Consider the following 23,671-nt stretch of genomic DNA (forward strand, 5'->3'; position numbering starts at 1 on the left):
TTTAATCACACTTTGAGCTTTGAATTAATATGTTGAGTGTGTGATTGATATGAATAGATAAACCCCAATACTGGGATGATGGAGGAAACCATTCTTTATGCATGAATAATTTTTATTTAATTCTTTTATGACTATTTGCATTATAATGAATTGAATTATGATTTTTCTTAATTATTTGTGATTTCATTTGATGGTTTATGCTTGGGACTAATCCTTTTGATAGGCCATGTTTAAGATTTACACTTAATATTTTTAAAATCTATTTTGGCAAATAAAGAGTCGATGTTTAGAAGCTATAACTGTTTAGAATAAATACATGAATCGCATGAGTATAAGAATTGGTGAAATCCTGAGTCCTAGTATCTCTTAATCCTGTGACAATTTTGTATATATTTTTGTTTTAAAAATCTTTTCAAGTCCGAGTAACGAACTCTTATTCACCGCACGAAAAATACTACAACAAAATGGCGCCGCCGACGCGGACTTGTTTATAGATTTGTTTTTAGGTTTATTTTTAGGTTTATTTTTTTTACTATTATTTCTTCCTTTTTACGTTTCTTTTTGTGTCTTTGATTTACAGGTTCGAAGTGGAATACTAAGGACTTGGGAACAAAAAGCTTAAAGCTAAAAGCTAAAAGAGAAGAAGAAAAAGACATAATTTTTTTTAGGATTTAATTTTTATTATTATTATTATTATTTTTTTTGTATATAGCTTTTATTTATTTATTTTTAGAATTTGTAAATAGGCTTTATTTTTCATAATTTTTGTAATTTTGGACTTTTTATTTGGACTTTACTCTGGACTTTGGACACTTTATTTTAATTTTAAACCCTACGGAAGGGTATCCTTAAATATAAACTGTTTGCAGGGAAGGACGACGATTACGATATCGTCTCGGCCCCTTGGGTTAGTACATGACATAGGAGTCGTGGCCCGAGTCAACTTCAACGGTTCATCCCCCGTCTGGTACGGGAGGTAAGTCCATCGAAACACTCGCGAATCTCCTGTAAGCGAGTTACTGTATTCCTTAAGGTGATTCATTGGTTGAGGACGAATTTGGACTATTTTTAATTTCCTAGTAAAGGGCAAGGCCTGGCCAAATCAAGATAAGGACTCGGATTTCATCACCGTTTCCTTCTTGCCCGTCTTAGGAAAACAAAACCGAACGTGAACCTAAGCCTAAAATTTTGAATAGAACGAGACCAATAGGGTAACGAGCTTAATAGGAAACTCGTTCAAAAAATATTGGTTGCTCTTTAAGCACACTTCAAAGTTCATGATGGTTTCTGTGAGTTGAATGCGTGACTGCGCCGCCTTGTGATAGCGGTGAGGCCTTGGGTATCAAAGCTCCACTGAGCTTCCCTCGCCTCAATTCAACTTACTTTGACTCGGATTGATTCCAGAGGGGTTTGCTTAAATTGTAACGAATTCCCTTTCGAGAGATAGAATCTAGTCTAGAAACAATCTAAGTGGAGCCATCATGCTTTTTGTTTGCTAGATTTTATAGGTTTGATTTGGTCGAGTCAGCCTTGTTTGTGATTGTGTAGAATTCCCTTGCAATTAAGAATGTCGAACTGGTACGATAGAAGCCAATACAATGAATATCGACCTGAATTTGAATATGGACATCATCAGTATTATGACCATAGTGAGAATAGTGGCTGGGGACGCCAACCTTTTCAAGGTTATGGTTCATACCATGGTGAGCCCAATTACTATCCACACGTGCATCAGTCATACGAGCAAGAAGATTATAGTACTAGTTCTTCGTCTCTACAGGATACAATCAAACTATTAAAAAGTAGTCCTTATTATGATCCTTCAGTTCCTATTCCTTCTCTAGAAGAGACTCTCAGGAATTTAGCTGAGTCATCACGTCAGTTAGCTGAATCGACGTATAAATTAGATGAGGTGAATAATGTAGTTATGGACGAAAGAACTGCAACAACAACTGAATCTGTAGAAGATATCCTCAATAGATTAACTCAAAACTTAGATCCTACACTAAGGGAACTTTCTTTGGAAGAGACCCTTGAGAGGATAGCTGAGTCGACACGTAGACTTGAGTTAGAGACGAACGAAAGTATTGCTCGAAATAACTTGAATTGCCAATATAGTGTATCCAATAATACCCTTGAGAATGAAGATAGTTTTTCACATAATCAAGATAACGAGGTTATAATTGGTAAAACTACTTATTTAGATAAGGTTCAATCATTTTCGTACTATTATGATGATGAGGATAGTAGTGATGAAGAATCTGAAATATGTAGGCATAGTGATCAGGAATCTAGTAATCCAATTGAGCTTTATAGTGATTATATTATTTCTACTTCAAATCCAAATAATTTTTATGATTATTCACCTATTCAAGAGGACGAGGATTTGATTAGGAATACCACCGTTTTAGACGATGTAGTATTTCCTTTTGATTACGAAGCCGATAGTGGTTTAGAGGAACGGGTTTATTCTGAAAATGTTGTTTTAGAGTCTAGCGACTTAGAAACAATAGTCTTGGAAGAAGAAGATAGACCCGTAGAGATGAGTAAAGATGCACTACCTGATAATAACTTAGAAGAATCTCTTGAATATTTTAAGGACTTTGAAGATACGGAAATTCAAGAAATAATTAGTGGTCTATTTAGAGACACTGAAAACTCTAAGTTTGGGGGTGATTATCACTTTCCTAGTGCTTTGCCTTTAACTCTCAGAAAGTCCCCTCACATAGGACTTGATATCCATGCCTCAACCATCTTCCAAGATTATCTTCATACTAGGTTTCCCGAACCTAATGATGTCCTGAAAAAAGTTCAGTCGTTAGAAACCCATCCTCTGGTTGATGTGGTTTGCCCAGGCTATGATACCCAGATTGACTTTGTTTTCCCACCAAATAGTTTTCTTCCAATTGTGGGAACGTATAGATTTCAAATGTGTCACTTATTAAGTTCTGAGACTAAGCCTAAGTACTTTAGGAAATTAGAATCGACACATTTGCTTCAGAATGACCACTACTCTGACTGTGGTCAACTATGTAAGTCATACCTAATTGACTTAGAGGATCCTAAATTATTTAGGTTATTTTGTGATTCCAGGTTCTTATCTGAGTTTTTCCAGACTCTAGGACCTAATAATTTGGATCCTACCTATGAGGAAATGCATCCGAGGAAAATAGTCTATTTAGACCCCTTCATAGAACCTGAACCTGAACCGCAATTAGCGATAGTTATCCAGAAACTAGGTAAGGGCATGCTAGTCTTGTACATTTTCTTGGTTCACTGCAGTTTCCTTTTGTCAGCTCTTTTTGGTTTTAAAGACCCACAGTTATTCCGGCTACTGTTATACGGTTCGAGTTGACTAAACCTTTTCTATGTCTGGCTGAAGACTTTAAACTTAGCACTTCTTGGGAGGTAACCCAATCTCATGCAACACGGTAATATCCTTCCTTATCTCTTTTGCTTCAAATGGTAACAGTTTCTCCTTGTTCATGCTTTTAATTTCATCTTTAGAACATTGAGGACAATGTTAGATTTAAGTTTGGGGGTATGGGAGAAACTTTTTAGTTGCAATAAATAAACTCCAGAGCTTAGAAATTTATGCCTATTTAGGATTGCACTAACCAATCTAAGTGGATGGAAGCATTTTGGTTATAGGAGTTGAGGAACCAATCTGATTAGGTGGAAACATCTAGAAGAGTCTATTCATAAAAGCACAGAGCCCAGGTGTTAGAAATAACATGATAGTTTCACCATATCTCGTTGAGTCCTTTTCACTTCTGTTTTTATTTTTCTTTTTAAATATGTTTCTAAGTGATTTGGTGGGGCTCACGATTCAAGTTGTTACCAATGCTAGGGTGAATTAGAGTGATTGAGATACCTTGAAAAAAAAAAAAAGTTGAAAAAGAAAAAGAGAAAAAAAAAAGAGATGAAAAAAATAATAATAATGGTAGTTACCAAAAAGTTGAAAAAAAAAAATAATTTATTATGAAAAAAAAAATGAGACCAGACCATTTGACCAAAAGGAATAAATTCAATAAAGTCGACCACTGGTACCCTTGTATGTGCCAGTTGTGTTGACCTAGAGTTAGGTTATCGACCACTGGTACCCTTGTATATGCCAGTGTGTTGATATTAGTCAGACTAGTATCTCAATCCATTAGGATAGGTTCATTTTGGCGGAGGCCTTCAGACAGATATGGGAAACGCCGTTCACTTAGTAAACATCAAAACCATCTATGTTTTTCTATATCCATCTTCTTGATCTATCCATGTGATTAGTTTTGACTCCGGATATTGATGTCCATAGTGCAACTATCTGAGTAGAGCTCTGTCACTTTATATGAATTTTAGTATGCTTGAGTGCAAACTCGTGTACAACAATTGGAATTTCGCATCAGGGTACTTCTTCCTGTAGTCAATAAGTATGCCAACCAAGGAGATTTTTTAGTGCCTTCCAAGGTTCTGCGTAGATAGCTAAGGTCTGGAGTAAAGGTTTTGTGGGTATATCTCTAGTAAGCCCTCCCGAGACTATAACTCGGCCACTAGGGACACCTAGGGGTTTAAAGGCTTATTGCATACGCTAAATGCAATCGACGATGCCTGCGACAGTGAGTTAGGATTTTATTTTGTAGTTTTGATTTGCTCGGGACTAGCAAATAATAAGTTTGGGGTTATTTGATAGACGCATTTATGTGTCTAATATATCTCAATTGTATATAGTGTTAGTGCTCGATTCTATACTTATTTGGTTATTTTATTTATTTGTAGGTGTTTTTAGAAGAATAAGGTGTTGCGGCGAAATTGGCTGAAAATGCGGCGTTTGGACCTCCGTTGATAGGTACCGGAAGCACCTCAGAAATACCCCGGAGGAACACCGAAAAAGTGCGGAAAATGTCCCAGAAAACTCACTATACGGACCCTCGATTTTGGATAAGGGGTAACCTAATTACTAAGGGGTGACCCATTTCCAGGCAGCTGCTAAAGGGACACCGGAGCTGGATAGGAGGCATCTCTTCTTCACATTTCAAATGAAGTTTTGGCGGGAAAGTGAGTTTGTTAACTGGCAGTTTTTTATCGGAATTTTTGAAGGATCTATAGTGCGATTAAAGGGCTGGAAATGTTTGGGCTTACTCTATGGACTTATAGGAAGCTAACAGGGGTGATTTTAAGGGCCATAAGTGGCTGGAATGACCAGGAGAAGAAATCAAAGTCCAAACAGGACACGTATGTTGCTGTTCACGTTCAAATATTTTGTGAGAAATTTTTGGGAGACTTTCACGCTGGATATACATGTATTTGGTCCTGTTCCAGTACTAAGAATAGTTTGGTTGCTATTTCATAGCTAACAGCATGCGTAGAGAGTCACAGGAGAGATTTTCTCTCAACTGCATGCGGAGAAGAATAAAAAGAATGGTCGCTGTTAGTAGAGATTTTTGGGGGAGTTGAGGGCTATATAAGAGTGGGTTTACGTCATAGAAAGGGGATGAAGAGTTTGGGGTCGAGCCAGAGCCAGGAGGAGCGAAGAAGAAGGAAAAACAACAATGTTCACCTGCTGCTGCTGCTGCCATTAAAAAGCTTCAAGAACACGAAGAACAGACTCTCCAGGACAGTCTTATTTTCAGCAGCTCCAGAACAGTCTTATTTTCAGCAGCTCAACAGCAGAAGAGAGGTGTCGCAGTTCGCTGCAGTTTTCTGTTGTCGTTCTTTTCTGGACGTGTTTTGTAAGTCTCAGAACTGCTATTTTATAACTTTTGACTCTTTTAATCACACTTTGAGCTTTGAATTAATATGTTGAGTGTGTGATTGATATGAATAGCTAAACCCCAATACTGGGAATGGAAGGAGGAAACCATTCTTTATGCATGAATAATTTTTATTTAATTCTTTTATGACTATTTGCATTATTATGAATTGAATTATGATTTTTCTTAATTATTTGTGATTTCATTTGATGGTTTATGCTTGGGACTAATCCTTTTGATAGGCCATGTTTAAGATTTACACTTAATATTTTTAAAATCTATTTTGGCAAATAAAGAGTCGATGTTTAGAAGCTATAACTGTTTAGAATAAATACATGAATCGCATGAGTATAAGAATTGGTGAAATCCTGAGTCCTAGTATCTCTTGATCCTGTGACAATTTTGTATATATTTTTGTTTTAAAAATCTTTTCAAGTCCGAGTAACGAACTCTTATTCACCGCACGAAAAATACTACAACATGAATATATGATCAGATGATGGGATAGGAACACCGAATCCTACTCTAAAAAGGTGAGTTCGTCAGAATCGAGACGCCTGCTACAACTCCACGTATATGACGCGTGTGAGGAGTGGTCTAATACGCTCATACGGTCAAGTCTAAAAAGAATGACTGCATTTAATGAAGGATAAGAACAGACGTGGATGAATCTGCATCGCAGTAGAAGGCTCGGGCGATCTATACTACAACCCAAAGGTGATAGAGCACGAGGTTCTCCAGAGAAGGGATACACGATGACGAGCAAGGAGAGAAGACTCGGAGGGAAAACCAAACAAGCCATCACGAGGGATAGTATAGAACCAGTCCGAAGCGGTAAAGGCGATGTACGACAACTCCACCAGCTCGGCAAGACCAGGACTTCACGAGTCTAATTTGCCTATAAACACCAGTCCATGTAAAAGGAGATGGACAATGTATGTAAAATTTTAGATGGTCTTTCTACAGAGAATTCCTGAAAGAGATCTAGAGATAGAGAGAATAAGAAGTCTAAGTGACATTTTTAGTTCTTTCAAGGGTAATACCTTATAATAAATAAAGAAAACATCTTATTTCCCGTAGAAGTAGGTCTTCATGGACGAACCACGTTATATTTTGTGTCAATCTTTACTTATCATGTTCTTTACATCTTGTCTATCTTGAATGTTTGAGTAGTTTATAGCCTTTACATGGGTGTAGTCATCAGAAAAGATGCAACTATATTTTGGTGCTAGAAACAAGGAGGTATGAAGATCTATTCTACCTCCCTAATAACAACTCTATATCGTTTTCATAATTTCCATTAGAGAAGTGGATTTCATACCACTGTGTAGAGTTCTGTTAGAATTTATGAGTAGAGCTCGGACTCAATCACGATCCATGCGATGTGGAGTCTTGAAGACCCTCAAAATCAACAGATCTACATCTTGTTCATCGATTTTCTTTAAGATTTTTGTTCTTGCAAGATTTCTATTTCTTCCTCAAGATGCTCACGAGAGTTGTAGATCAGAGTAAAAATGGAGTTTTAAACACTTCGGTGCTCAAACGATCTCCTCCATGAAAGAGATGGGAAGAAATACTGGTCAGTAAACTTCATAAGAGAAATATCAACCTATGAAAGTTGAAAAGACGTATTTTTCATGATGTTCATCATCAAATTCACAATAATCCAAGATATTCTTCTTAGAAACCTAACTCTAAGTCAAGGGGAAGGATTAATGAGTACATAATCAATCATCAAACTCAAAGTTTGTCCAAAATCAAAAGTTTAAAAGATGATGAGAAATATTTCCTAGAATGGGAAGATATGCTCAATCGTCATGATTTGGTTTTTTCCCAATAGAGGTATAACATGTGGGAGGAGGTATTTTTCTCAAAAAGAGAGACAAATAAAACACCTATTCTCCATCATTAACACCTCATGCAAGTAGGGAATGTTTTGTCATTTTCACATGTCTCCAAAATGTACTAAAAAGTCTTCCTGTGCAAAAGCTGCATAGCCTGAACTCTGACTTAGTAATTGCACGTGACCTGCAAACTTAGGGTCCCACTTTTCTAGAATAATATACAAATTAAGCATTATTGCATATATCTCAGGTAAGGCGATGGCGACGAGACAATCTACTCGTGCGAGCCAAGGTGAAACTGGTGGAACCCACCAAGAAGGTCTAGACAACATGGAGTTAGGCGAGACGATGGACAACGCTGCACTCCCTGGAGAGGGTCAGCCCGATAACCAATATCGGGAGGGGTTAACAGACAACTCCAGTTCTGACGAAAAGGGAAACCCCTTCGAAGGACAAGACGATATCCATCTAACTCAACCAGGAGGGTTGAACGGTTTACCAAGGAAAACGGTGAACTATGAAACAAAGAAGGACGAACCTGGAAAAGCGGGGGTCTAACAACACCACCCAATATTTCGCTTAGCAATATATATGGACTAACTCCAATATACTTTGCTAGAGAATCAACTAAACAGTCAGACTCAATCCAGACTAAAGTATATCGAGGAGTTAATATCTCTCTCTTGTTTTGATTTACTCGAGCTAATAGAAATCAACGAGTCTTTAATCAAACACAAGGAATAACTTGGATGTTACCAAATACCAATATCCAAGGATCAATCAATGACAATCAACAACCAAAGGTTGTATTACTTTAATTGATGATCTAACGCACAACCTGTATTATTTCAATTATAAAGATAAACAATATAATGCGAAAATTGAAATAACACAGACACCAGAAATTTGGTTAATGAGGAAACCGCAAATGCAGAAAACCCCGGGACCTAGTCCAGATTGAACACATACTGTATTAAGCCGCTATAGACACTAGCCTACTCCAAGCTAACTTCGGACTGGACTGTAGTTGAACCCCAATCAATCTCCCACTGATCCAAGGTACAGTTATGCTCTTACGCCTCTGATCACAGCAGGATACCGTGCACTTGATTCCTTTAGATGATCTCACGTACAACTAAGAGTTGCTATGATCCAAAATCGCAGGCTTTGACAATAAACAAATCTGTTTCACATAGGCAAGTCTATCAAAGGATCAATCTGTCTCCCACCGATAAACCCTAAAGGATTTGTTCCGTTTTTTTATAATAATCAAGGTGAATAGGAACCAATTGATAATCCGGTCTTATATTCCCGAAGAACAGCCTAGATTAATAATTCACCTCACAACAATCTTAATCGTATGGTAACAAAACAAGATGTTGTGGAATTACAAACGATGAGACGAAGACGTTTGTGATTACTTTTTATATCTTGCCTATCAGAGATATCAATCTCAAGACAATCAATCTGATTGTACTCGTACAATAGAAGATGCAAGATCAGATCACAGAACTACGATAAAAGTAGTATCGGTCTAGCTTCACAATCCCAATGAAGTCTTTAAGTCGTTAACCCGGTTTGAGAAAAGAAAACCAGAGGTTAAAGGAGAATCGACTCTAGTATGCAAAATAGTATCACACGTAAGGTGTGGGTATTAGTTTTGCACAATACTAGATGTATCCTTTATATAGTCTTTCAAATCAGGGTTTTGCCTTGGTCACAAAGCAAACAATATCCACCGTTAGATGAAAACCTGATTTAGACTCAAGCTAATATTTCTCAACCGTTATATCGAAAACTTAGCTTGTTACACACACTTGACAATGCACACTTCTAGGTTTGTTAACCGTACCCAAATGTACGCACTTGTTGGTTCAATAATAGTCAACCAAAAGGTTAGCCATATGAGCATTTCATATCAACCATGTTCTTCTTCACAATAACTAGTTCAAATGACTTCAAGGTAAAGATAAACTTGATCGAAGCGAAAAGCTTACCAACACATATTTCGAGATATAGATAGGCGAGGTATACTCGGCTTGAAATACCAAATGTGTATAATCCTAATCTATATATATAGCATACGACTTCTTGTCTCAAAGAGTAGGATATAGAGTAGATAGACTTTTGAGTGACAGATAAGTTCAAGTCTTCACATACCTTTTTGTCGAGAATTTCCATCGGTTCCTTGAGTAGTTCTTCTTCTTGTATGATGAATCTCCATGAAGTCCTTGAGCTCAACTACACATTTTATCCTAGTCCGAGACTTATCTATAATAGACTAGAAATCAAGACTTATAGTTTTGATCACTAACATTGACAAACATGCTTGAGATAGCAACGCATGCGAGTTTGACCGAGCAACGCTCTAACAATCTCCCCCTTTGTCAGTTTTAGTGACAAAACTTTCAATACATATGGAATACAAAAAAGATAAAGAAACTTTAGTATCTCCTATTCCATATGTCTAATCTCCAACATTCCTCGAAATCTTCGTCACTTCCAAGTACTCCAATGATCCCAAAGATTGTAAGTTTAGTATCACCGTTGTTGAATATCCGTAGCTATAACAATGAGAAAGCATCGGTCTCAATCATTGTTATACAGTGTCATAGTATTATTACACAGTGTCAAAGTTCAATTGTATCACAACTTCAACAATAATATTATGGTGATATGTATCACTCCCCCTTAGTCAATACTCCATCTCACATGGAAACCACTCCCCCTTACACAATGATCCGAAAACCATATGTATTTTTAGTGTGAACTACATATTAATTCTCCTCCTTTTTGTCAATAAAATTGGCAAAGGTACAAGAACGAGATCATAATGAAATTTCTGTAAGAGACATTTCATGAATAAAAGAAAAATACATACCATATAATTTAGATGCAATCATATAGCCGAAGCTAATAGCATTCATCAAGGAGTTTAAAGATACAAGATAACCTCTCTAATATTCCACAGCCGCACTCCCGTCAAGATATTACCATTAAGCACAAGTTCAAAAGAACTCTCCCCCATTTGATGTCATTCCCGAAAGAAAAAAAAGAGCGACCTTAATTTCAAAAGAAAAGAAGAATTTTGTTGGACATCAAAAACCATGAGAATGATTTTCTATATTCAAAAACTCAATCAAATTAATCACAAGTAAACCCATGATTAATTTAATCGGAATACTCAATCAAATTAAACACAAAAAGTGATCAACTTAATTGATTATGCTTGACATAAGAGAACTTATGGAGCATACGACTAACATAACCATTAGAAAATGAATAGGTTAGTCGTTCTTATACTTAATATAAGAGGAATATTACGGAGTATGAAGATACTCAACTAGATTAATTACAAGTGAACCCATAATTAATCTAATTGGAATACACAACCAAACTAATTACAGAAGTAATCAATTTAATTGCCATTTGTTATGATCAACATAAAAAGACTTATGGGGTAATAACTAAATAACCAAACAAGATGATTAATTTAGTTCAAAAATGCTCAACATAAAGTACCTTACAGAACAACAAAAAAAGCTAATCAAAAATTAATCAACTTGGTTGTATCGTGCTCAACATAAGACACATTACGGAGCCTCAAAATAATACATAAAATATGGATCGGGGATGATCAATACTGCAGAATACTCAAGGATTCATTCTATCTTCAATCACTATTTGCATAACGATATTGATATACATAATCCTTGAAAAAAAAAGGTTTTAACCTATCTTCCATCAAAGAGTTGACAATATAGGCTTAACTTTTGTATTTGTCAAAAGCCTATTCAATCTTTTACCAGTACGTGAATACCGATCACAAACGACTTTAATTTTGACAGAATATGGGACCTTCAAGTTCACGGACGCAAACATACATATCCCATAACAAATTGCAATATAACAAATCACAAGGATTAATACTGCAAAAACATCATCCTCCAAATACTTTTAGAATTTAAATACCAAATAAACCTAAAAAAAAACATGAAGATGAAAATAATGGCTATGTGTAGTCACAATAATGGTTATTCCAAACTCTAGTAATCCTTCTCAAAAATAAGAATAATTCTCATAAGAAGTTTCCTAGGAAACAAGACAAACTCGTAATGCACATACAAGATGATTTGTCCTTATAGGGTAGAGTCAATCTTTTTCGCATGGATTTACAACAATAATAGCTACCAAAGGAGTATAAAAAGATTTTCTTAACAAAAAAGAACATACAAAGTCAATAACGACTATGCACCATAGTTCACAAAGGATGATTGTGAACATTCAAGAATTTCATAACACTGCGTACTACTTTCCATTCTTGAACTTCCTTCTTTGTGATTCACCAACAACATTATTTTAAAATCTATAAATTAGCTTAGAAGAGTAGTACTCCAAGAATCCAAGTGCCCAAGTTCAAGAGAAGTGGAACAAGTGCAACGAAACGGAACAAAATACTCAAAAAAACAAGAGACAGGACAAATACCAATCTTAACTCATCCAAATTCAAGGAGGAAGAGAGTGCAAAAAAATGAGGTCAATCCGAGTTCGGGCGAAGGAGTTACGACCAAAACAAGTTTACCGAATATCGACGTCAAGTATGCATATGTGTTTGCAAACGAATTTTCGTATCCTGGAGCAGTCTGCAGACGGGGTTTGCGAACTTAAACCCCTGTATTTTGGTTTTAAATGATGTTATGCATACTTGGTATCTGTACCATAAAGTCCAAACATCCCGAATTAATGTTTTCAAACCTAAACATTTAAGAACCATAAACACAAATCAAGTTAGGTAGAAATGAACGATAATCAAGGTACATGGATCATTATAAGTACTACAACAAGTAATAAAAACATAAAACTTGCTCAAGTTTATAGACATATATTTTTAGAAAAGTCCAATTGAATTCTACAGCCTTACCGAATATAATCTGTGCACCCCAGTTGTTGTGCATCCCTTACCGTATACACAGCAGGGAATTTCTTGGTGAGGATGCACTTTCAACTCAAACAAGTTGTGTTGAGGTGAACAATGTCTTGCTCACCATGGCACCAAGAAAGAGTTTCTTTCCAACAACTCTTAAATCTTGTAGTGTTGAGAAACACCCAAGGAACTGTTTTTATAAGTCTATCAAAGAACTTCAAGAGAACCCAAAAGGATTTGTGTTTCTGATTTCTTGTTTTCCAACTTATAAAAAACATTTTATGCAGATAATTTTTAGTACTGCGAAGGGAAACTCTTTTGGTAAAAAGAGACGTCCTAGATTCTTCATAAAAGAAGACAATACTACTATCTTGATAGGAAGTATCAGGAATTGAGCAACGAATCAATTCATGCTTTGAGGTGATACAGTCAGATGACTGATATTTAAACTCCTCTTGTAATTCGTTTAGTTTATCACAACTAATTGGATTACGCAGAGGAGGAGCATTGCTCTCACTGATTAGTAAATCAATATCAACCTCAACATGCCTGTCAAGAGATTCTTGCTCTTTTTGGAGGTATAACTCAACATCAAGAGATAAGCTCTCAAGCTTCTTTTCAAGCCCTGAAAACACTTCAAGGGATTTTAAACCTAGTGGAGGTTTAGATAGAATTTCTTCTACAGATTTTATTAAATCAGTCATGGAAGAGAATTCTGAAATCCCTGGATCTGGTGGTACATTTATTGAGATAACACTACTGTCCATAGAGTCAGATCGCTACAAACACATACTTGTAAGGTCTTGAACGTGTTTGCCTACTCTGATACTAATTGAAAAAGCGGGGGTCTAACAACACCACCCAATATTTCGCTTAGCCATCTGTATGGGCTAACTCCAATATACTTTGCTAGAGAATCAAATAGACAGTCAGACTCAATCCAGACTAAAGTATATCGAGGAGTTACTATCTCTCTCTTGTTTTGATTTACTCAAGCTAATAGAAATCAGCGAGTCTTTAATCAAACACAAGGAATAACTTGGATGGTACCAAAGACCAATATCCAAGGATCAATCAATGACAATCAACAACCAAAGGTTGGATTACTCTAATTGATGATCTAACGCACAATCTGTATTAATTCAATTATAAAGATAAAACAATGTAATGCGGAAATTGAAATAACACAAACACCAGAAATTTGGTTAACGAGGAAACCGCAAATGCAGAAAAACCCCGGGACCTAGTCCAGATTGAACATACACTGTATTAAGCCGCTACAGATACTAGCCTACTCCAAGATAACTTCGGACTGGATTGTAGTTGATCCCCAATCAATCTCCCACTGATCCAAGGTATAGTTATGCTCCTACGCCTCTGATCGCAGCAGGATACTGCGCACTTGATTCCCTTAGCTAATCTCACCCACAACAAAGAGTTGCTACGATCCAAAATCGCAGGCTTTGACAATAAACAAATCTGTCTCACAAAGAAAAGTCTATCAAAGGATCAATCTGTCTCCAACAGATAAACCCTAAAGGTTTTGTTCCGTCTTTTGATAATAATCAAGGTGAAAAGGAACCAATTGATAATCCGGTCTTATATTCTCGAAGAATAACCTATATTAATCAATCGCCTCACAACAATCTTAATCGTATGGTAGAGAAACAAGATATTTTGGAATCACAAACGATGAGACGAAGACGTTTGTGATTACTTTTTATATCTTGCCTATCGAAAATATCAATCTCAAGCTAATCAATATGATTGTACTCGTATCATAGAAGATGCAAGATCAGATCACACAACTACGATAAAAGTAGTAACGGTCTGTCTTCACAATCCCAATGAAGTCTTTAAGTCGTTAACTCGGTTTGAGAAAAGAAAACCAGAGGTTAAATGAGAATCGACTCTAGTATGCAAACTAGTATCACACGTAAGGTGCGGGGATTCGTTTTGCACAATACTAGATGTCTCTTTTATATAGTCTTTCAAATCAGGGTTTTGCCTTGGTCACAAAGCAAACAATATCCACCGTTAGATGAAAACCTGATTTAGACTCAAGCTAATATTTCTCAACCGTTAGATTGAAAACTTAGATTGTTACACACACTTGACAATGCACACTTCTAGGTTTGTTAACCGTACCCAAACGTGCGCACTTGTTGGTTCAATAATAGTCAACCAAAAGGTTAGCCATATGAGCATTTCATATCAACCACGTTGTTCTTCACCATAACTAGTTCAAATGACTTCAAATGAACTAGTTATATAGTTGTTCAATTGCAAGGAAATCTTATGTACTACACAAGACACAATTGAAGCAAAGATGATTTGATTCACTTGAATCGATTCATGAACTTTTATAGCCACGGTTTGCATACTGCATTCCTTAGTGTTTTTAAGTTTAAGTTCAGAAATCATCTTCAGATATATAACCTTTCTCAAGTTCACAGACTAGGTTCGTGGACTTAAGAAACCGGTAGAGTTTATAAACTCCAGCAGAAAATCTCGGCAAAGACCTTCCGCCGGTTTGCGGACTGGGTTCGCGGACTAGTCTAGTTTGTCAACCCCAGCAGAATTTCTCGGTATGAGAAGTTCGGAAGTTCGCGGACTTGGCAAATCCATTCTTCCGGATTCTCTTGATCAACAAAGTTCGCAAACTTTGGTTCAAGGAATAGGACTTATACAGAAATGTGTTTCCACAACAATGTTTATGTCCACCATTGGTTATGTAATCTAAACTCTCATTTCAACATTGAAACATTCTTAGAGGACGTTATATAGTTGTTACACCATTTCTCGTCAAAACAATTTTCAAAGTGATTGAAACATATCATGAATTTCGTCACTAGGTAAAGATAAACTTGATCGAAGAGAAAAGATTACCAACACATATTTCGAGATATAGATAGGCGAGGTATACTCGGCTCGAAATACCAAATGTGTATAATCCTAGTCTATATATATAGCATACGACTTCTTGTCTCAAAGAGTAGGAGATAGAGTAGATAGACTTTTGAGTGACAGATAAGTTCAAGTCTTCACATACCTTTTTGTCGAGAAGTTCCATCGGTTCCTTGAGTAGTTCTTCTTCTTATATGATGAATCTCCATGAAGTCCTTGAGCTCAACTATACATTTTATCCTAGTCCGAGACTTAGCTATAATAGACTAGAAATCAAGACTTATAGTTTTGATCACTAACATTGACAAACATGCTTGAGATAGCAACGCATGCGAGTTTGACCGAGCAATGCTCTAACAGAACCTTCTAACCATGGTAATACCACTGCGACCATCGCAACCATCCTCAAAGCGCAGGAGGCGCATGATGAGAGAATGAAAAAACTAGAAAGGCGTAACAGGAGGTTAGAACGGAGAAACTTAAGGCTAAAACGCAAGGCGAAGAAAAGGTGCCACTCGCTACCATATAGGAGATTCCTGAGGAGGAGAATCCTTTAGAAAACTTGCAAGACGACGAGCGATTCAATATCCCTAACACCTCAAACGAGGAAACAACAGATCTCTTTCCGAAGGGAAGCAGAGGCGTCCTAGATGAGGAGGATGGTCAATCCGAGGGATCATCCGATGTTTATCCCAAGCACAGGCGAGAGAAGAAGAAAAATGACGAAACTAAATGCGTTGTCGAGAATCTCGCCACCGCTAATCCCAAACGAGGAGAGATCTCGAAGTTAACTCGTTCCAAGATTGTATCGTATACCGGATAATCGGATGAGGACTCAGGGCGGCCACGATATCGCCATCGGGAAGTCTTTTTCTCACCCGAGAGAGCACATAGAAGGAAAAATAAGGTCGAAACAAGACACATAGACGATCAGTTACAGGCCCGACTCTGCCACTTATATGCTATGTGTAGAGAAGCCACAGGGAAATAAGAAATCAAGAAGTTGGCAGAGGTAATGAAGGAGGAGGGAAAATCCCCCTTGGCCGAGAACCTATTAACACAACCATTTCCAAAATGTTCCCTCCCGACATTCACAGCACCATTCACTGGGATCGGAGACGCAATTGGACATCTTAGAACTTACCTGATGACGCTAACCCAGTGGGATCAATACGATGTGGTGTTGTGTAAGTTTAACCCAGCTAGTCTAAGAGACGAGGCCCTAATGTGGTTCAATAATTTTCCAAAATGATCGGTTAGATCATTCGCTCACCTATCCGAGCTGTTCTTAGAAACATACATTCACAATAGCAGAGTCAAGATTTAAGTTGACGCACTATTCCAGTTGGTACGAGGACCAAATGAGTGACTCCGCTCTCTGGTAACACGTTGGATAAAACAATGCACCGAGATCGGAAGAGTCCCAGAGGCCTACGCGATCTTGGGATTCAAAAATAGTCTGAGAAAGACAGACCCTATATTTGTCCGCGTGTATGAAACATGCCAAAGAATCTAGGAAAGCTGGGAGAAATCCAGGAGGACTATGTGGCTCTTGAAGAACTTCAATATGGTACTTCGATAAACTGGTAAAAGGAACCAGTAGAGGAGAAAATGTGTTAGAACCACAGAACCCTAGGTGCCATCCCAAGGAGCAGGGTGACCCAACAATGGGTCAACCCAGTTCGATAAACATCGGAGTGGAGGATGGAAAGGGTGAGACCAAGACCAACAAAAGAAGGGTAAATTCGTAGACCCAGTCTACACAAAACTAAACATCCCCATATCTAAGATCCTCAAGAAGATCGACGGGCAATACAAAATCACTTACCCATGGAACAGAGGTCAGCAGCCAAAGCGAGCCAAAAATAGAACTGACTTCTGCGAGTTCCATCAATTCCATAATCACACGACAGACTCGTGCAGAGACTTGAAAAGATGGTGCAGGATCTGATCGATGAACGTAAGCTCTAGGAGTACATCGCGCAACTAGCGATCCAACCAGCCACGGGGGAACCCATACATCGTGTGGAAATCCCTCGCGAGGCACAATATCTTGGATGCAATACGATATCGCATTCAACTATCATTGCTCCCACACCTGAAGGAAATATTACAGAGCGAATTCATAAACGAAACTTCGAAGGATACGAAGTATTCAGTATAACAAGAGAGCCCCCCATTGAGGAGTGGATGAAATTGCCTATCATCTTTTCAGCCTCAAAGGCACCTGACGGAGGTCGGAACCACAACGACCCACTAGTGGCCACGATGGCCATCGCACTTCCCGAACACGAAGGCGAGTTAGAAAGACCTAAGGCATTACCATGGGAAATTCCCCAAGATCCTAGTAGATGTAGGAAGCTCTGTCAAAATTCTATTTTACGAAACAATAAAACAGATGGGTCTTAGATACGACTGCCTAATACCCTCCACCTACAACATATTTGGCTTCAACGGCTCGTCGACCCGCTCAAGAGGCGAGGTGACATTGGAAATTCGGGTAGGAAATATCCTCACCTTAACTACTTTCTGTGTAGTGGACGTTCTTTCACCCTACACGACTATCGCCGGGCGATCCTGGGTCCATGGGATCAAAGGAGTTGCATCGACTTACCATCAGAGGCTAAGGTTCCTTACACCTGATGGAGTTGTAAAAATTATCGGAGACTCTGGTGAGGCAAAATATTGCTACAAGATGGACGTTCAGAATATCGAAAACAAAGTAAACTCCCCAAATGCGCAGGAAAGGAGGGCCAGAAATGCCAACAACTTGTATGAAATTCATGACTACATAGCAATAGCTAATGAACCAAAGCGCTCGGAAGATGCTCCATCCTCGTGCAACACCATAACCTCGGGGTCTCCTACATGGATATTATAGCAATCACATACCCTCTCCGATGCGGGAGAGCATGAATCCAACTTCCACCCAGAGGTTGTACCCCCATTAATTTAAAGGAAGAAAATAAACCCACACAAGCATGGCGTATGAAGGGCACGATCAAAAGCAATTTGGAGATGTGAAAGGATCGATAGCGAATTGATCCAGAGTGCAATCCTAGGATGCAGAAGACACACCAGACGACACCAGCGCACCATCAGGCGATCCACGAAGGATCAGACCGAACACAAGCACTACAAGTCGTTCGAAAAATACCGCATCCGATATGGGTGTCTGACATGGCCAAGATGCCAAAGAAAAATGGAGGCTTACGAGTCAGTATTGACACCTGCGAAAAACAGTCTTCCACTCCTTAATATTAACCGGCTCACATATGCAGCACCTGCATGTGAACTGCTATCCCTAATGGATAGATATCCGGGTTACAATACCTTGATTAGCAAAGCCATATTACAAAAGTATCTTTGGACCTACGAAGATAAAGACTTGGAGGATATAATGAATCCATGCCTAGAGGGATGCATAATGGGCGGACAAAGGCGCACCCCTCAGAAGTTCCAAAACTCGTATTAAACCCTTGTCCATTAACCAAGAGAGGATATCACAGGGCAACAAATTGTTGTACAAGATTACTTTGCAAAATGGGCTGAAAATACAACCCTCAAACACACCCAAGACCACGATGTCTCTAAATCTCTCTTAAACCACGATACATATCATTATGATATCCCAACCACCTCCACAAAGGTGGTGAAGGTAACATTCAAAAGGACGCTAACAAGACGATTGCTGATACGATCAGCATAAACTTAAACAAACATGAAGCTATCCGACGCAATCAGCTACGCAGCATACTATGGACTGGTCGTACCACCATAGAACGGTGGCAAAAATGATCCCACTCGCTCTCACTTTTGATACAAAAGCGATCACAATAGCCGAAACGCTAATCTCAACGGCCAAGGACGAAACACGAGGAAAAAACCTCACCTCAGATTCGGAAACCTCGAAGCCAGACGATCTTGAGGAGAACCAAGATTTGGTCTCTCAGAGAAATAACAACTATCATGAGAAATCTACCCGAGGATACGACAAGTATGCTCAGCGGAGACGATTTGACTCAGGCGACGAAGCTTGGCACAAGAAGTTGCTATGCCACCATGAGCCGGAGAAACCTATCCCGACTCGAAAAGAAGCCCACGCGATCATCGCCAAGGTAGATGATGGAGCACACAGGCTTCCCAAATCCAAGGGAGAAGCAATAATGCACCCATAACGAATTAAGTATCCAAAGAAGTATAATGCTCATGCAGACTGGCGCTTCGAAAGTCAAATTACGAGAATGAGGCTTAATCCCTACTTGTAAAAGGTCATGAAACCTTCCTCAGATGTACTAATGGTTTATAAACCCTCTTTTAAGATTAATAAAACTACCCCTTTTGCGCACATTCCTCAATTTGCCTTGATTTTCGTTTATATTTGCTTATTTTTGTTTTTATCATTTTCCTTTATTTTTTGATTTTTTGCTTTATATTTGCATATAGAATAATCATATCATACTGGCATTATAACAAAATCCCATCAATATTATGGCACAGTGCTAGCTACACTTTCCATGCTACAACAAATGATGCGGGTAAAATACCTAAGCTACCTAAGACGGACACACGACCTAAGGTAATGCTGTCACGATCATGAAATCAGATGATGTCCTGCCATAACATGAGATATCCAGAATCAAGGTACTTACCTTTGGATAAGGAAAGAATCACCTGACCGAGATATCGCCCTTTAAAACATGGTTTAAAAGAACGTGACTCAAATATCTGGTCACTCAACCAAGGGGCAAATGTAACCTAAACTGGACACTATTAAAAAGCCTAAGAAGGCACAAAATGAAAAGGGAAATTTGCTACATTCAAAATCCAACACCGTAAGAGATGACCTATCCAATTAAGCAACTGATCACTCCTTGGCTTTGTCACCCATGGTTGGACCAAAAATATACACCAAAGTCCCTTAAAACCAACAATTTTTGGGACCATTGCATGACAGATATAAAGAAGCAAGAAGTCACCATGCATACCGCGAGATAAGTTAACATAAACTATCAAAGTGCCTCCCACAGACGAGGACTTATCAAAGTATAAGTAGCAAAATAACGCCTCCCACATTTGAGGACTTTCCAAAAGGAATAAATAAGTATTTTTTGTCTCACAAGGGACACGAGAACATACTAAATGGTGTTTACTACATAAAACCTCGGATAAAACACGAGGCCCAAATGCTAAAAGCAGAAAGTCAGAAGTCCTTAAAAGGCAGCAACACTTACATGAACAAGAAGAGCAGACAAATTCAAGTCTGTCAATTGCCACGAACACCTTGATCAGTGTCCATATGATCCTCGCCCTCAGCAGTATGTATCAGGAGCAACTTGCTCAGGCTCAGACTCAATAGGCGGTGGTGGGATCACAACGCTAGTAGCAGCAGCCGCAGCGACTTGTTGACGCTCACCAAGGACGGCAGCTCTACAGGCCTTTGTAATCATATCCTTGTACTCCACGTGAAGATTTCTCAACTTTTCATTCTTGTCAGCACGTTCAGCCGCTACCTCATCCTCATGTTGGTTCACCAATTAATTGAGCTCCTCATCAAGGCTTGACCATGCCCTTCTCTCCTCCTCCAACTTCCTCTCCAACTTTGCATTGCGCTTACGAGCCTCTGCAAGACAAATGGAGATAGTCAGTTTATAAGAAGCATACCAATAAAGGAGTGCATAAAACTAACATTGCTAACTAGAAACCTTCATGCTCAATTAACAAAACAGCTAAGTTCTGTTCTAAATGGATCTTCTCGGTGTCTAAGGCACTAATTTACACTTCCGCAGGAGTTAAGGCAACATCACCGGTCGTACACGATAGCATATGTCTATCACGTTCCCTTTCAAACACGATAAAATCTCGCTTAAGTTGTCTAGTGCTTCCCTATCATCCTAATCCTATGCTAGCAAGGGCATGTGATCGGACTGCCACTCAATGAGCCCATCCTTTTGAGCTCGGAGCAGCTTGATCTCATCCGAGCGACTTACAGCTACTCTCTTAGCTTTATCCAACATCGCACGAAGCTCTGCAATGCGATCCCTGTGAACATCCACATCGGTCTGCAGCTTATCTTCTTCTTGGTCCAAAGCATAGATCTTGCATTGACGAGAACCCACATCGAGCTTCAAATTAGCAAGTTCTCTGCCATTCTTACGACCAATATTATCTAGCCTCTCCTCCAATTGTTTGACGGTGGCTACCAATAGAGAGACTAATTCAGAAATCTAAAACCTATCACGGAGACGCAAAATCTAGACAAAAAAGGAAATAAATACCTTCCAACTCTTTCTTATCCCGACGAAAGGACAAAGCTTCCTGCTTAGCCATCTCAACAGCAGCACGAAGTTGCTAGACCTCTTGCTCAGCATCCCTGACTCGCTTCCTAGAAACACGAGTCTCAGATAGCATGCTAGTTCTCAAATTGTTGCTCTAGTGAATCAGACAACAAAACCAGTCAAAACTGAGGCACTTAGAAACTCAAACCTAATAAACCAAGGTTAGGCGTTCAATACATACCGCATGCACAAGCTGTTGCTGAGCGGACTTAGGCAAAGAAGTTAGGATACGAACTTTCTCGTCCTCACCCAGCCGAGCATACTGATCCGAGCATAGTATCTTCATCGCCTAGGACCCACCACTGAACAAATACGCAGTGGAATATGAACTAGACGGAACCGTCGGAACAGGAGGAAAGCCACCAGCAAAGGTGCTTGGTACACCGGGAGCACCAACACTCGAAACCAAAGGAAGAGCACCACTAACATTAACACCACCACCAAACCGAGCACTCGTATCGGAAGAAACACCCTTATCCGCGAGATTACTCACCTGGGGAAGACTCACATCCGATGCAATATTGGTGCCATCGAAATTGACGGGATCATTCAACTAGGCTTGATCAAGATCATTAAAGAATGCATCACCAAGGTCCATCACCTCATTATCACCGAACAATGCACCAATATCTACCTCCATGGCATGCTCTGCCACAACCGCAAGAGTATTAGATGGCCCAGAACCATCAGCAACCCTTCTCCTCTGCCAAACACAAAATAATATCGAATTCTAAGGCATCAAACAGGGGCAAGGTATATATATGTCAAAACAGTAAGACAATATTTCCTACCTTAGCATCCTCAGTAACTCGGGGAGACGGTGAAGGACGACTACGAGGTGGAACCCATTTAAGCTCCCACGGCTTATAAGCCCGCAGATGACTATGCATATCAGGAATCCCAGGAAGGACATTACCAAGTTCATCCAAACCAAAAATATAAGGCCCCACGATGCGAAGAGGAACCAAAAACCATTTGGGATCATGAGCCTTGCGGAGCATGATGTTACTAGGAGTAGAAGGATCCAAATCGGTTATGAGCCGAGGACCTTTGGGAGGTTTACGAGACCTAGAAATCCCAACTCCAAAACCCTCAAATGCATCGGACGCCTGGTGACACCAATAATTCTCCAAGAAAGTACCGGGTGAGTACAACTCCTTCTGAGAAGGATCGAACTCGTTCTTCTCATGAACAGTAACTTTACCCTTGCATCTCCAGTTACATTCTCGCATAATTCTATAGAAATTACCATTAGGTTGAAAATACCTTGTTGAGGAGTAAGCCCAAAAAGCAGCTCGTACTGGAATGGATCTAGGGGGAAATATAGAGGAAGACGAAGCCCCGCCTCTAGCTGGCCTACAACCACAATGATCTCGTTGGGTTCACAAGGGTTATCCATCAGGATCTTCTTGGTCAATATGCCGGTTTGACCCGCCGGACTAGTAAATGAAACTTCAAATCTTCTCAGACGATAAGTAGCTTTTACCATCTCCAAATAAGCTTCATCTGAAGGATCGGAGGCACGACCGGTGCTATAAGACTCCATAGGTATCTTGTCAGCGCTGAGATGAAGAAATCAAAGACAAATCAGAACTTACACTGGTGAGAAACCGGTGTAAACAATAAAAAAAAACGGAGATAATAACGGTGATTATCAGAAACTTCACAGTGAGGAATAATGGAGAAAATCATCGATTAAAGTAATCATGATGATCACAGAACCCAAAAAAGTCAAACAATGGCAAGAACCATTGATCCAAACAAACTTAACGGCGTAAACCACCGGAAAAACAAAAGGAAAAAAAAAAGAAGGGAACCATACCGTCTTGAATGTCGAGATGGAGAGTTTCTCCCAGACATAATGAAATTCTTTATAGGAGACAAGAAGTTAAATAGAAATAAAAAGAGACAAAGGAGAGA

General features: G+C 38.9%; 1 protein-coding gene across 1 annotated transcript; it reads right to left on the bottom strand.

Annotated features, from left to right (window-relative positions):
- Nucleotides 1-22,040: 22,040 nt before the first annotated feature.
- Nucleotides 22,041-22,985, bottom strand: LOC113359238. Its single transcript, XM_026602906.1, has 3 exons — nt 22,543-22,985; nt 22,353-22,454; nt 22,041-22,244 (listed from the first exon to the last, which is right to left on the bottom strand). The coding sequence occupies exons 1-3, from the start codon at nt 22,981-22,983 to the stop codon at nt 22,041-22,043; spliced, it is 747 nt and encodes a 248-aa protein (XP_026458691.1). The 5' UTR covers nt 22,984-22,985.
- Between the last annotated feature and the right edge of the window lie 686 nt (nt 22,986-23,671).

This window comes from Papaver somniferum, chromosome 3 (genome assembly GCF_003573695.1).
Source record: "Papaver somniferum cultivar HN1 chromosome 3, ASM357369v1, whole genome shotgun sequence".
Lineage (NCBI taxonomy): Eukaryota > Viridiplantae > Streptophyta > Magnoliopsida > Ranunculales > Papaveraceae > Papaver > Papaver somniferum.

Bases quoted from the DNA above. Each gene is read 5' to 3' on its own strand.
- LOC113359238 (XM_026602906.1), bottom strand. From the start codon at position 22,983: ATGCGAGAATGTAACTGGAGATGCAAGGGTAAAGTTACTGTTCATGAG. The intron at 22,455-22,542 runs GTAGGAAATATT...TGTGTTTGGCAG, and splicing joins GAGTTACTGAGGATGCTAAG to AGGAGAAGGGTTGCTGATGG. The intron at 22,245-22,352 runs GTGATGGACCTT...AGTCTTCCCCAG, and splicing joins CATTGTTCGGTGATAATGAG to GTGAGTAATCTCGCGGATAA.